The sequence below is a fragment of the Haplochromis burtoni genome, unplaced genomic scaffold (assembly GCF_018398535.1).
Source record: "Haplochromis burtoni strain Fernald_Lab_line unplaced genomic scaffold, NCSU_Asbu1 Contig_87, whole genome shotgun sequence".
Taxonomy (NCBI): Eukaryota; Metazoa; Chordata; class Actinopteri; order Cichliformes; family Cichlidae; genus Haplochromis; species Haplochromis burtoni.
In genome coordinates this window covers 2,170,143-2,183,609 of record NW_024582448.1, presented here as the reverse complement: position 1 = coordinate 2,183,609, position 13,467 = coordinate 2,170,143, and the positions used below count along the sequence as shown (strand labels likewise).

Genomic DNA, 13,467 nt, shown 5'->3' with positions numbered 1-13,467 from the left:
TGACGGGTGACGCCCTCTCGCTGCGACGGTGTGTCCTTCCGGGGTCAGAGGGCGCTCTGTGTGTTGTTGTTGCTGTGCGGTTGCCGCGCTGAGCAGTTAGCTAGCGGCAGTGTTCTTCTGCAGATGTCAATAAACGGCTGTGCTCCCTGGCTAGCTCACGGGAAGCAAGACCAAACGACACCTCCGTCTCCTCGTTGTCTGAGCTCGCCACATTGGTGTCAGAAGTGGGATGATGGTGGCACCCCATGTTCTGACCCGAGTGACTTTTCCCCCGCCGGTCGTGACCGGCCGGTGCGCCAAAAGAAGGCACCTGGACATTTGCAAAGTGAAAGCAAAAAACAAGCGCAAATTCAAACGCGATTTCAATATGTCACATATTGACAGTGGCTCACCGATGCCAATGACATAATTACCCAGCTACATTTCCGAAAGAATGCAAAAGCATTGACATATATTTTTCCTTCCTACAATAGATTTTGGTAGCCCGACTGGAAAAATCGCTAGGGCTAGCGATTTTGCAAGCCCTGTATCTGATTGAGGAATCACTCATCTTTGGAAAAGAGAGTTTATTACAGAGAAATGGCTCTTTCCAAAATAAAAGCTATACTATACGCTTCTTCTGGGCTATATTCTCAGCAGCATATTGTAGCGGGTCAGGGCTGTTCGGGGTTCTGTTTGTACAGTTATGTTTTGTTTATGTTGCCATAGTGACGGGTGACGCCCTCTCGCTGCGACGGTGTGTCCTTCCGGGGTCAGAGGGCGCCCTGTGTGTTGTTGTTGTTGTTGCTGTGCGGTTGCCGCGCTGAGCAGTTAGCTAGCGGCAGTGTTCTTCTGCAGATGTCAATAAACGGCTGTGCTCCCTGGCTAGCTCACGGGAAGCAAGACCAAACGACACCTCTGTCTTCTCGTTGTCCGAGCTCGCCACATTGGTGTCGGAAGTGGGATGATGGTGGCACCCCATGTTCTGACCCGAGTGACTTTTCCCCCGCCGGTCGTGACCGGCCGGTGCGCCAAAAGAAGGCACCTGGACATTTGCAGGACTTTGTGTGGGGTAATGGGGTCGTCGGGGACGACTGACCCCTTAGGTGGGGGCTATGTAGCGGGTCAGGGCTGTTCGGGGTTCTGTTTGTACAGTTATGTTTTGTTTATGTTGCCATAGTGACGGGTGACGCCCTCTCGCTGCGACGGTGTGTCCTTCCGGGGTCAGAGGGCGCCCTGTGTGTTGTTGTTGCTGTGCGGTTGCCGCGCTGAGCAGTTAGCTAGCGGCAGTGTTCTTCTGCAGATGTCAATAAACGGCTGTGCTCCCTGGCTAGCTCACGGGAAGCAAGACCAAACGACACCTCCGTCTCCTCCTTGTCTGAGCTCGCCACAATATTAAACATATCAGGTCCCCATAAGGAGAATCATGTGCTAACGGCTGTCTAAATGACTCGGGTAAAGTTTGTAGCATGCATGCTTGTTGTTTTTGTCTGCTTCCACTTGTCTTTGCACTAGGATGATGTCGGCGTAAATGTGCAGTCATATTCGTTGTGTTCCCACTAGTGCTGTCAGCGTTAATCTCGTTGAAATGACGTTAACGCCACAACACGGCAAATCTCCGTTAACGAGCTACCCCTGCATGGGGCTAGACGGCCAACACGTTAACGAGCTAACTGCGCTAACACACTAGTTCCCACCCATGTAATTGAGCATTGCGTGGCACATCCAACATACTGTTTTACTTTAGTCCATGACGCGCTTACCTTCAGGGTCATATGTCACATGAAAACCAAAATAATTCCAAACGCCAGATCTGAATGAGGGTGGGGGAGGTTCAATTTGCCATGTTGCAAGGAGAGCTTAACTTCTGTCTCGCTAGCTTGCCCTGCGCTCTTCCTTCTGACGATGCTGTCTGTGTTGAACGCTCAGTGGATCTGCGCTCGACAGTGCAGCCTAGGCGGAGTAGTCGAACGCAGATTCACTGAGCGCTCAACACAGACAGCATCGTCAGAAGGAAAGTTGATAAAATAAATTACAAATTTTGTATTGTTCGATACATATGCGTACCGAACCGAAAGCACTGTATCGAACGGTTCAATATCGATACGAGTATCGTTGCACCCCTATATATTAATTTCTAATCCCTTCCTTGACCCAAACACTGCAGCAGCTAATAATAAATTCACCATCAACATCTCAGGTCTAAAAATGCTGGAGAAAAGCTCTGAGTCCTTCACGAGACTTTTAAGGGAGCTGAAGTCAGAGCTCGGGGCTAATCGCTGATTCCTTTCTCTTACCGTGAAGAGATGAAGAGCATGGTCCTCATTCATCTCTACATTCATCATCTTCAGCAGCTTCTTCACTTCTTTGAAGTTCATCTTCCCGTCTTTGTTTTTGTCAGCTTTAAATGTTTTGTTTCCTTTACAATTTTATACTTTAATGTATAATATTGTAAAGGAAACAAAACAGGAAACAAAACATCAATCAAAAAATTGCTCTCTTTTTTATTCGGGCTACTTACATTTATTTTGGGCGACCAAAAACTGAAGAGTCCCTGCCCGAAGGGCTACCAGGGATTTTGAAATTTTGAGAGCCCTGAGATATATTTATTTTTTTAATTACTTTTGTTTCAGCAACATTAAATTTAAAAACTGTACTTTTGAGTTAAAATATATATTTATAATTTTAATAAATGACAAGTTAAAAAGGCATGAACTTTTTTTTGTATCGAAAAAATATCGAATCGTGACACCAAAGTATCGAACCGAACCGTGAATTTTGTGTATCGTTGCACCCCTAATCATAGGTACAGCTCAGCTCAGTTTGCTAAACTTACAAAATTACAAAACATTATACAAAAAATATGACTATTAGAAGAAAATAAACTCTAAATATACAACAAGTAAGAGACTTTTTCTTTTTTCTCCTCAGATGGCTGATAAGTCAGAGAGCGGCTCTTTGGAAATCGAGCAGTTTGTCTTTTTCTATAAGATGCTGACGCAGAGGGATGAAGTGTGGAAGGTGTTCCAGGACTACTCTGAAGATGGAGAGAAGCTGATGTTGGAGGAGCTGCAGAGCTTCCTGAGTGTGGAGCAGCACGAGGGAGAGCAGAGCGCTCAGCACGCCCAGGAGCTCATCGAACGCTACGAGCCGTCTGAGACAGGTAACAAGGTAACACACTGCACCCTCATCTAGAGACCTGCACCCGAGGAAGCGCAGGACTGTTGCACAAATGCTATGAAATACAGCCACACCTGTTTTCTGTAGTAACAGGAACACACACAAGCTGTTTTAGTGTATTTATTGTAAATAAAACCAGAGAAAGCTAATGTGGTATTGACCCAGTTCAAGGAGATATAGGTTACTGCATTATTATTATTATTATTATTATTATTATTATTAAGGTGCTTTATATTGTAAGATAAAGACTCACAGTAATACAGAGAAAACTCCAACAATCAAACAACCTCCCATGAGCAAGCACTTGGTGACGGTGGGAAGGAAAAACCCCCATTTAACTTGAAGAAACCTCCAGCAGAACCAGGCTTGTGAAGGGGTAGCAGTCGGGGTCGATGGGATACTAAGATAAGAAAAGAATTTTTAAAAAGAAGAAAATAATATAAAATCATAAAAAAATTGATATAAAAAGGAAGCTAATGTCGACACTCTGCTGTTTGCAGATGGGTTTAACGTCACGCTGAGTGCAAACCACAAAGATGCTTCAAACAAGATTTATTCTTGCTTGATTCTGAAGAAAAGTTTCCCTGTCTTTATCTCTGTGCAGCCAAGAAGCAAGGCGCCATGTCCTTAGATGGCTTCCAGATGTACCTGTGCTCCCAGGAGGGCTCCATATTCAAACCCGAGCATCAGGACCTTTACCAGGACATGAGTCAGCCGCTCAGCCACTACTTCATCTCCTCTTCACACAACACCTACTTACTGGAGGACCAGCTACGGGGACAGAGCAGTTTGGAGGCCTACATTCAGTGAGGGCAACCCAGACACACACAACTTCATACACTTGTCACAAAGTGGTAAATTAGCTAAATAGACCAAAACAGTTTTTCTGTATTAGGCTGTGAACCTTTTTTATTTTTGTTTATTGTAACCTTTTAATGTGGGAACGTGTTGAACCTGACTCATTGCAGCCCTGTTGGCTGTGTGGTGATGACAGGTTAAGAGTTAAAAGAACTGTGTGTGTGTGTGTGTGTGCAGGGCTCTGAAGAGAGGCTGTCGTTGTGTAGAAGTGGACTGCTGGGACGGCTATGATGGGGATCCTGTTGTGTATCATGGTCACACTTTGACTTCAAAAATCCTCTTTAAGGACGTCATTTCAACGCTTAAAGAATACGCCTTCAGGGTGAGCAGCTTATGAAGCACTGCTTCACCTAACTGTACCTGTTTTTTTGTTTTTTTTTATCTCTACTGGTTTTTTTAGCTTTGCAGCCCACTGATCAATAAGCAATTTCCCACTTACTGTTACTATGCTGTACACAAGCCCCTCTTTGCACAATTTCCAGTGAAACTAAGAGATCAGGTTACTCTTCTTATTGTCCAGCACATTTGGGAGTCTTTCCTTCTAATGAAGCCATTAATGAACACTAATTAAATTCCACTAACCCCTAATGTATTTGACTGGGCTGTGCGAACCTCAGTCCAACACAAAAACAATTAGATAAATTCAAAACAGTCTCTGCTGGCAGTAATAGAAACAATGTGTTTATTTCTGCAGATATAATTTACAGGACTGTGTTTGTGTGCCCAGAACAGTGTAAAGCTCACATTCAGTTAGTAACTTTCCCTGCCGCTGGAATCCAATGTTCTCCTACTGAGTGACCCACATGGAAAACAACCAGGAATTTCTAATGTGTCTGTGCTTGATCCTGCTCAAACTTTCCTACAGAGCTTCATAGGAAGATGTGATGAGGAATCTGTTTTGGAGGAATGTGGAAACTTATGCTCAACAGTGCAAAGACATTTGCCACTTGGCAAAACAGTCTCTTGTTCGTTGTAACTATATTGCATCTTATATGTTTGGTAGGCGTCCGAGTTCCCTGTCATCCTGTCGATTGAGAATCACTGCAGTGTGGAACAGCAGACGGTCATGGCCCAGTACCTGAGACAGATCCTGGGGGACATGCTGCAGACCACCCTGCTGGATGGACAGGTCCCTCAGCAGCTCCCATCTCCACAGGTCAGAATCTGTCAGTTAAACCATGAGAATGTTTATCATTTAATAGTCATATTAAACTCAAGGGTTCAGTCATTTACCAGACACGTAAGAGGATAGTTAAACTCTAACATAGTGACCTCTGAGAAAGGAAAGATAAACATTTGAGGCCAGATTGACAGAATGAACAAGTCCAGGAATGCAGGATTTGTTTCAGAAGCAATAGATATCGAATTCAAAGCTCGAGGCTCCAAAATCCTGGACCTGGAACTGAACTGGTAATCTTGCATTTATAAAATGTCAAATACTTCTCTGCTTCCCAGATCACATGGTCACAAGTATTTACAATAATTCTGGTCCTGCTTCATGTTTTTATCTTTGCAGTCTATCAGAGTAGTTTTGCATGATTCACAGTTAAAAAATAATGCATATGTGTCTTACACTGGGCCTCAGTGCCCTCAGCTCTCAGTTCTTCTGTCTGAAAAAAGGTGGATCAACCCCCCCATAAACCTCTAAAAAAACCCATACATTTCCATCCTGGAAATTACTCAGAAATAGTACTCAGTATAAAGAACTCAAACATTTTAAGGATCCTGTCATGGTCATTGTAATATTTGTTTCTTTTGTTATGCTCATTTTGCTGTTTCCCTTCACCATCTACATTCCCTGATCTATGTCTTTTGGTTACTTCTTGTTCCATGTTGAAAGATATTTCTGTCTTGTTCTTGCTTTGTCATTTCCGCTCCTTTCTCGATTGTCTGTTCTGCTATCATCATTTCCACCTCCCAGCCAGTGCTCTTTTAACATTCAGGCTGTGGTTGAATAATCTGTTTTTCTGAGGAGAGTAGGCTGTGAAGTAATGTGGAAAGTACTGGCATGGCAGCCTTTATAAAAGCTGTCAATAGTCCAAATACTCTCGGAGCAACAGTACTACTAGGGATGGAAATTCATAAGAATTTAGTGATTCCAATTCCATTATCATTACATTATATCGAAATCACTTTTTGATTCTCATTGGCTCTTCTTTGAGAGTCATCATCGCTATTCACTAAGCAGCATATTAAAGAGATTGTGATCATTTTGTGGAACAAAAATAAATGTCCATGTCTATGCTGTGGACTGCTCTAGCATTTTCCTCCTCTGGCACATGAACTAAAATCAGCTGATTGTAGTACAAGTACCCACATAGCAAAATTGGTATGGCCTGGATCTGCCCACACAATGTGCTTACATATGGCCCGCATACCGCAAAGAATGACGGCCCAGATCTGGGTTGCCAGAGGTGGCCCACACACGGACCAGCACAAGGCCAGTTGCAGACACACTGGTGTGCTGGCCCAGAACAGTTTCACCTCTGGCCCCAGATATCAGCCTAATGTGTACCTTAATCAAGCCATGTAATAACAACATGTGCCAGAACATAATAGTGCAAAAGTAACATGATGAAACTCTGTTTTGACAGTGAATGGACTGACTCTTTTATAGCACTTTTCTTCTCTCCCGGGTCACTCAAAGTGCTCTATACAACATGCCACATTCACCCAATCACACACTTTCTCTAAACTGAGTGCTTCCTAACTACATTCATACACAGACATGCAGACTGGAGGAGCCAGAGATCGAACCACCAAACTTCCAATCAGTAGGTGACCTGCTCTACCTCCTGAGCTTCAGCCACCCAGTGGTAAACATGAGTAAACTCTCACTAGGTTTTGGAAGAAGTGTACACTCACAAACCTGTCAAACCTGCATTTGAAAAGTTGGCTACCATAACAGTATAGTATTGCAACATGGCATTTGGATCTTCTAACTAAAATAGGAACATAAATATTGCCATCATTTCAGATTGCACTTGAATTTTGAAGGGATTGGGTGAATGAGGCATGTTGTATACAGTGCTTCGAGTACTCCGGGAGAGTAGAAAAGTGCTATATGAGAATCACTCCATAGCTGAAATCACAGGTTTAAAACCACAAGCATTGCTTCTTTTCTTTCTTTCAGCTGTGACTTTTATATTAAGCTAGCATTTTGCATTTTTAAAGGAAATTTTTCAGTTTTGGTGATTTTTTTTTATTTTTTATTTTTTATTTAAACCTTAACTCGTTTAGCAGTAATGCTACACTTAGCCAAGAGGAATGAAATATTTTTGGACAACACCCTGATGATTTAACCGGAGGAAAAACCTGATGACTATTAAAAATTCAGTAACTTTTTAAAGATTAATGGTCAGCCTGTGTCTTATTATCCATCCCACACACAGACTGAAAGTACTTGTATAACTCTTCTCCATTAAAGCACTCAGGACAATCAATGCTAACTTAAAGTAATGGCTGTGAAAAATCCCACTGAGGTTTTAGCCACTTAAAAGGGGGCACATTGATGCATTTACAATAAAGTACAAGAATATGGAACACCTTTATTAGAAGTGTGTGTATGAAAAAAACTGAAATTTAGTCTTCGGTCACTTTGTCCTTTTTATTGTACCCACATTCTAACGGCAGATCCAAGTGGCATCTATGGATATGGCTGTGTAACTATGTTAAAATAAGATAATCATTTAAACACTTAAATTTAAAGAAAAAGACAGAAGGTGAAGTGGATAAGTGGACATGCTCCCATATGTCTTCATTACAGGAACTGAAGGGCAAGATTTTGCTAAAAGCCAAGAAGATTGGTGGCCTAGAAGAATATGTCGATGAAACCTGTACAGATGAAGTGAGTGATGAGGAAGAGATGGCCAACTGCGATGCTGAGATGGCTTCGACAGAAGATTCACCTGACAAGGTAGATGGATGCAGTAACTACTTTCTCTCTCTGTTTCCATAGTTCATATCAAAGTGGGAATTAAAAACAGATAGAGAGCAGAAAAAGGGAACCATATAGATAGTAAGACGAGGCAGGATTGGATGGTGCTTGATAGTAAAGGAAGGCAGGAAACTTGGCTGGGATTCAAGAGACACAGAGGCGAGACAAGAGATGATGGGAGATAGTGAAAGAGAAACAGGAAAGAGATATTTCAGGCCAATACGAGATGCACTTAAGTGAGACACAACTTCCAGTCTTCTCAGCCTGCACTTTGAAGTGAAGGAACTATATTATCTTCAAAGTAGTGCTTAAGATGTGCTAATTCTTACACTTAAAGTTTACTAATGGGTCAACCATGGTGGCAGTGAGAGAATAACTGGAATTGTTTGTGGCTTAAATAAATCCATTAATCCATAAGAGTCAATGAGAAAGAGACCAAAATGTAAGAAATCCTAATCATGTTAATCACATTTTTCAAAGCTGATATATTCTGCTCATAGTTTTAAGAGGGAGTTTTTCTTTCTGACTGTAACCAAGTGCTTGCTCATAGGGAATCGCCTGATTGTTGAGGTTTTCTCTCTGTTATTGTAGGGTCTTTATACATAAAGCATCTTGAGGCAACTGTTGTTCTGATGTGGTGCTATATAAATCGAATAAAACTTCTAGCTCTTTGTTCCTATTTTAGACTCTACAGTCCATCAACTGTCACAAGCATATTGTTTTTGTTCCTTTCCCTTGAAGCCACAAGGAGGCTAGAGCCTTTATTCTGATTGGCTGCCCTTCCTGAGATGATCATTTTAGAAATATCTTGCCTCTCTCTCTGACATCACAAAAGGCTAAGAATAGAAAAAACTATGTGAAACCAAGTCACAGAGTTTACTTACACACACTGAAACAGTGTCCATGTTTAACACGAGCATCCGCATAAACATGTTAGATAATAAGAAAAAGCAGTTTATTATTCTGTATCCTCCTGGTCATATAGATGAAAAGCTGGTAAAGAAATGAAACGTAGCTAAACCTAGACTCTACATATACTACATATACAACTAAAATAATGTCAAAATAGGGCTGTAAATAAATAGTAGTTAGCCAGTAATTTGTCCAATACCCTCGTGAAATTGAAAAGACTTTATGAAAAGTCTGGGTGTAAATGCAATAAACACTGGACCTACCACATAGAGTCACAAATGCCATGTCTTAAATAAAAATGTATATTTATTTTAAATAAAATTGAAAATTCTTCAGTTTTTAGGCGACCACTTTTTTCTGGCAAACACAAATGGATGTTAAATAAATAATTAATATACTTACTGTACTGATTCATATGCACTAGACTGACTGATAAGGGCGGTTAGGGCGTCACCTTTAATTACCTGGCATGTTTGAATGTTTAAAGTGATGTTTTGAGCTTTGTTGACTGATTATATATTTTTATGCTGCAGAAGTCTAAAGCAAAATCCAAAATGTCCAGGGAGCTGTCAGACCTGGTGGTTTACTGCAAGAGCGTGCACTTCGACGGCTTTGAGCACGCCCGTTCACACGCCAAATGCTACGAGATCTCCTCTTTCTCTGAATCCAAGGCCAAGAAGCTTGCTAAGGAAGCAGGTAGACGAAGGAGTAGTATATTCCTCAGATAATAAATGAGCTGTTAAACGATTGTGACGTGTCATACAAGTGTATTACAATATTTGAAACTGTATCTGACTTAAAGGTGGAGAAGTAGGTAGAGTTATCTATGCTGTAGAAATCTATTGCATTTGTTCTCTTCAAACATTTTCTCAGGGACGGACTTTGTGCAGTACAACACACGGCAGCTGAGCAGGACTTACCCCGGCGGCCTCAGGACAGACTCATCCAATTACAACCCCCAGGACATGTGGAGCGTGGGCTGTCAGATAGGTGAGGACAAGCTCGCCCTCTGCTGGTGTAAAATCTGAACTCACCGCCAGTGCAAAACCGGTGTATCCATTAGGGTTAAGTACGACCTCCTTATTTTACACAGTGTAAGAACGCCTGAATGATATTGATCAGAAATGCTGTTACAAAAAAGCAGCAGCATTATCTGGGCTTTTCTTCCTGTAGGCGAGTATAATATTTGCTAGTCACCATATGTGTGATGTTTTTTGGTTTAGTGCATCCAGAAAATTGCATTACTGATAGTTTAGAAGTCCAAACAAGAGGAAGGTTTTTGCACTGGTGTCAGCACACGTACTAAAAGTAATTGGTAGGAAGTCATTTCTGTAATGCTTGACCATTCTGTCAAATATTCAGGTTATGTTATTCGTATCTGCAGGTGGATTTGGTAAATGAGTACTAGTTATATATATTTCAAATTTCTGCCAGATGAAAAACTTTGGCTTCCTCGTCACAGTTTCAGGGTTTTCTTTTATCATGCAGGAAATAATGTGTTTAAGGTCTTGATGTATTATTGAGTTTGAGACGAGGTGTCTGTCATGCATCCGTCCTATAGTACTGGTCAGAATTTAATCAAACTTGGATACACACACTGATCACTAATGGGTCTTCAACTAAACTATACTCAAGGTCAGCATCACATTTGTCGTTCTACCGGCAGTAATGTGTGAATTGTGATGAATGGTGAATCGGATGAGCTCGCACATTACCGATGTTCTGGTATTTAAGTTGTTGAGAACCGAAGAGAGAGTACCTTTCAGTTTAACTTTTTTGCGATTTCCTGCCTCTTTAGAGCTAAAGGAAGCCACCCAATCACATGACACATCATTGGAAAGGTCATCCTCTATTGAGCACATCAGGATTGAGTAGGCTAGCTCAAATAAGTCCAACGATATAGACCAAAAACAAATGTAAATTACATAGGACATAAATGAATAGGCTGGTTCTCAGGAGGATATACAGCATGAGTTGTTCTTGTGAATTTGTTCACAAATTCCACTGTATCTTCTGCTAAAGGAAGTAACAAAGGGAAGGACTGGAGTATCTTGCAGCATGTGACACTCGAGGCTATGGAGAGGCCCAACACACAGAGACCGACACGCTTTTATGGCAGTTCAATTAGACTCTTTTCTTTCCACTTCATTGTTTGCACACACACTGCTTTTACAGCTCATGCATTTATTATTGTGTAATATTATATTAGGAAGTAATTATCCTTGTGGACATCCTCAGTGCCACACCATGTTTATTTTTAGATGGGTTAGAGCTAAGAGCTGGGTATCTAACATCATCAAGGTGGCTAAAGAGGCTTGACAGGACAGATGGTTCCTGTAACAAGTGCTCACACTGATGGTATCTGCTTAGGATGAAAGCTCGTCTCCTGTAGCCCTTTTCACATTAACTCTGACAGCTCTACAGACTCTGGGAAATTATCCTAGATTGCCATTCAGTAAAAAAAAAAAAAAAAAGTTAATCAAATTATTGTCTGCCTCTTTCCCAAAGTGGCTTTGAATTTCCAGACAGCCGGTCTGGAAATGGATCTAAATGATGGGTTGTTCAGGCAGAATGGCTGCTGTGGCTACGTCATAAAGCCCGATTTCATGAGAGATGGGAACACTCAGTTCAGTCCAGATAAACCTGAGGAGCGGGAAGGATACAAACCACTCCGCCTATCCATACAGGTACAGAGCTCTATGAAAATCTGTTTATTTTACCTCCAGTGTGGAAATCTGAGATGTGGTGTGAGAGGTAAAGTACGCTAAAATGGTTTGCATCTTTATCAGGTGATCAGCGGGCAACAACTGCCAAAGGTGAACCAGAAAGAAGGCTCTATTGTTGACCCGCTGGTGCGAGTGGAGATCTACGGAGTACCACAGGACCAGGCAAAGGATGAGACCAGCCACATTAACAACAATGGTGACTGAGTATTCAACACTTAGACCACTCAATGGACAAATTTTGGGTATAAAGTTGATCCCAGTTGGTTATATTCACTCCTCTGCTGCCCTCCTCCTGCAGGGTTTAACCCCGTGTGGAATGAAACTCTAGATTTCACCATCCACACCCCTGAGCTGGCGCTGGTTTGCTTTGTGGTGGAAGACCATGACAAAGCATCAAGGAACGACTTCATTGGACAGTACACTCTGCCCTTCATGTGCATCCAACCAGGTGAGCAGAGCATGGAGAGCTCCAGTCTTACCTCTTAGTACAAGAAGACTGCATCACACAAACTAGCTAGCCTTGCTCTCCTCATGATATTTCAAACCTTTTGGGGTGTCCCAGGCCATGGGTGATGTCATCATCAACAATAAGCCTGTAAAACTGTAAAAAATAGTCCAAAGTTTAAGCCCTCCTTCTTTGCATTTCATATTTTCCGAAACCACTCAATGCACTGGATTCTTGGTAAGCAGATTCTGGCCCCCACGCCGTGTAATGGACACTGTTGGGCTTTTTGTCTCTAATATTCGGAAGCTCTTTTTCTAGCATTAAAAAGTGCCTTGAGACTTGTTTTGAAATTCTTCTTTTTTCCAGGATATCGTCACATACATCTGCTGTCTAAGGATGGAACAGCTATCCCGCCCTCATCGCTCTTTGTTAACATCAGCATTTCTGAGCTCACATGAAGAACAACGAGAAACCAGATGTGGTCACAAGGACGACATGGAGCAGTACTTCGATCTGCCAACGCTACATAAGACTGTCAAAATGAACCACAGGGAACAGATCATCTCAGAAATCAGCATTATTGAATTTGAGTTTTCAACAGTGACAAAGTGGAGTGCATCTCTTTTAAACCAATCTATAATTTTTAACCACGGAATAAGATAAACTAGGCCATGCAGTACTATTTATTTAGGGTTTTAAGTCCAATATATGCAACTTTACATTCCAGAAATTGTAAAAAATATTTTAAATGATAGATGTGAAAGTAAGACAAAAGACTGCAGCATGTAGAGAATGTCAAAATATCTGTAACAGTACTGAAAGGTTAGATGTGGGGGAAAAAAGACAAATCTCAGTATTAAAAATCCAGAAATATACTCACAACTTTGCATGAATGACTTATTTCTAATGAATGAATGAATGTTCTACAAGGCCATGTTGTGTATAATGTAAATATGTCTTTGTATGTAATTTTCTGAGTGGTTAAAAACCTGTGCGTGAAATTCAGTTGTTCAGAAACATTTGTGGCTTGTTCATTTTTTTCCCAACCTTGTTTCTAGAAATTTGGGGAGCGTCTTAAAATGTAAATTAAACAGAACGCAAACACTTGCAAACAGTTGTTCATCCATCCCAGCTGGGACAGGGCGAGAGGTGAGGAACACCCCGGACAGGTTGGCAGTCTGTCACATGGAGACAGACAACCATTCACACATGACCTATTCAGAGTCAGCTGTTTTCCCAACATACATGTCCTTCAACTCCCGAGTACCCGGAAAGAACTGACATAGGAACCTGAAGTGGATTCAAATTCAGGAGCTAAGTATAAGAAACCCAGCATTTAACAGAAAATTGTAATAAGTCAACATGTCGAAACAGAATTTAAAAAAAATTATCTATGCATGCAAAATATTTCAGAGCTAATGGTACAAATG

General features: G+C 41.5%; 1 protein-coding gene across 1 annotated transcript; it reads left to right on the top strand.

Annotated features, from left to right (window-relative positions):
- Positions 1-2,910: 2,910 nt before the first annotated feature.
- LOC102293947 (1-phosphatidylinositol 4,5-bisphosphate phosphodiesterase delta-4) lies at positions 2,911-13,460 on the top strand (the record flags this gene model as incomplete). Its single annotated transcript, XM_005925808.3, is given in 11 exon segments — positions 2,911-3,142; positions 3,764-3,965; positions 4,195-4,339; positions 5,021-5,173; positions 7,784-7,933; positions 9,400-9,562; positions 9,740-9,856; positions 11,375-11,553; positions 11,656-11,788; positions 11,891-12,040; positions 12,404-13,460. Coding segments are annotated over 11 exon segments (1,716 nt in total), but the record flags the coding sequence as incomplete, so codon positions are not given.
- Between the last annotated feature and the right edge of the window lie 7 nt (positions 13,461-13,467).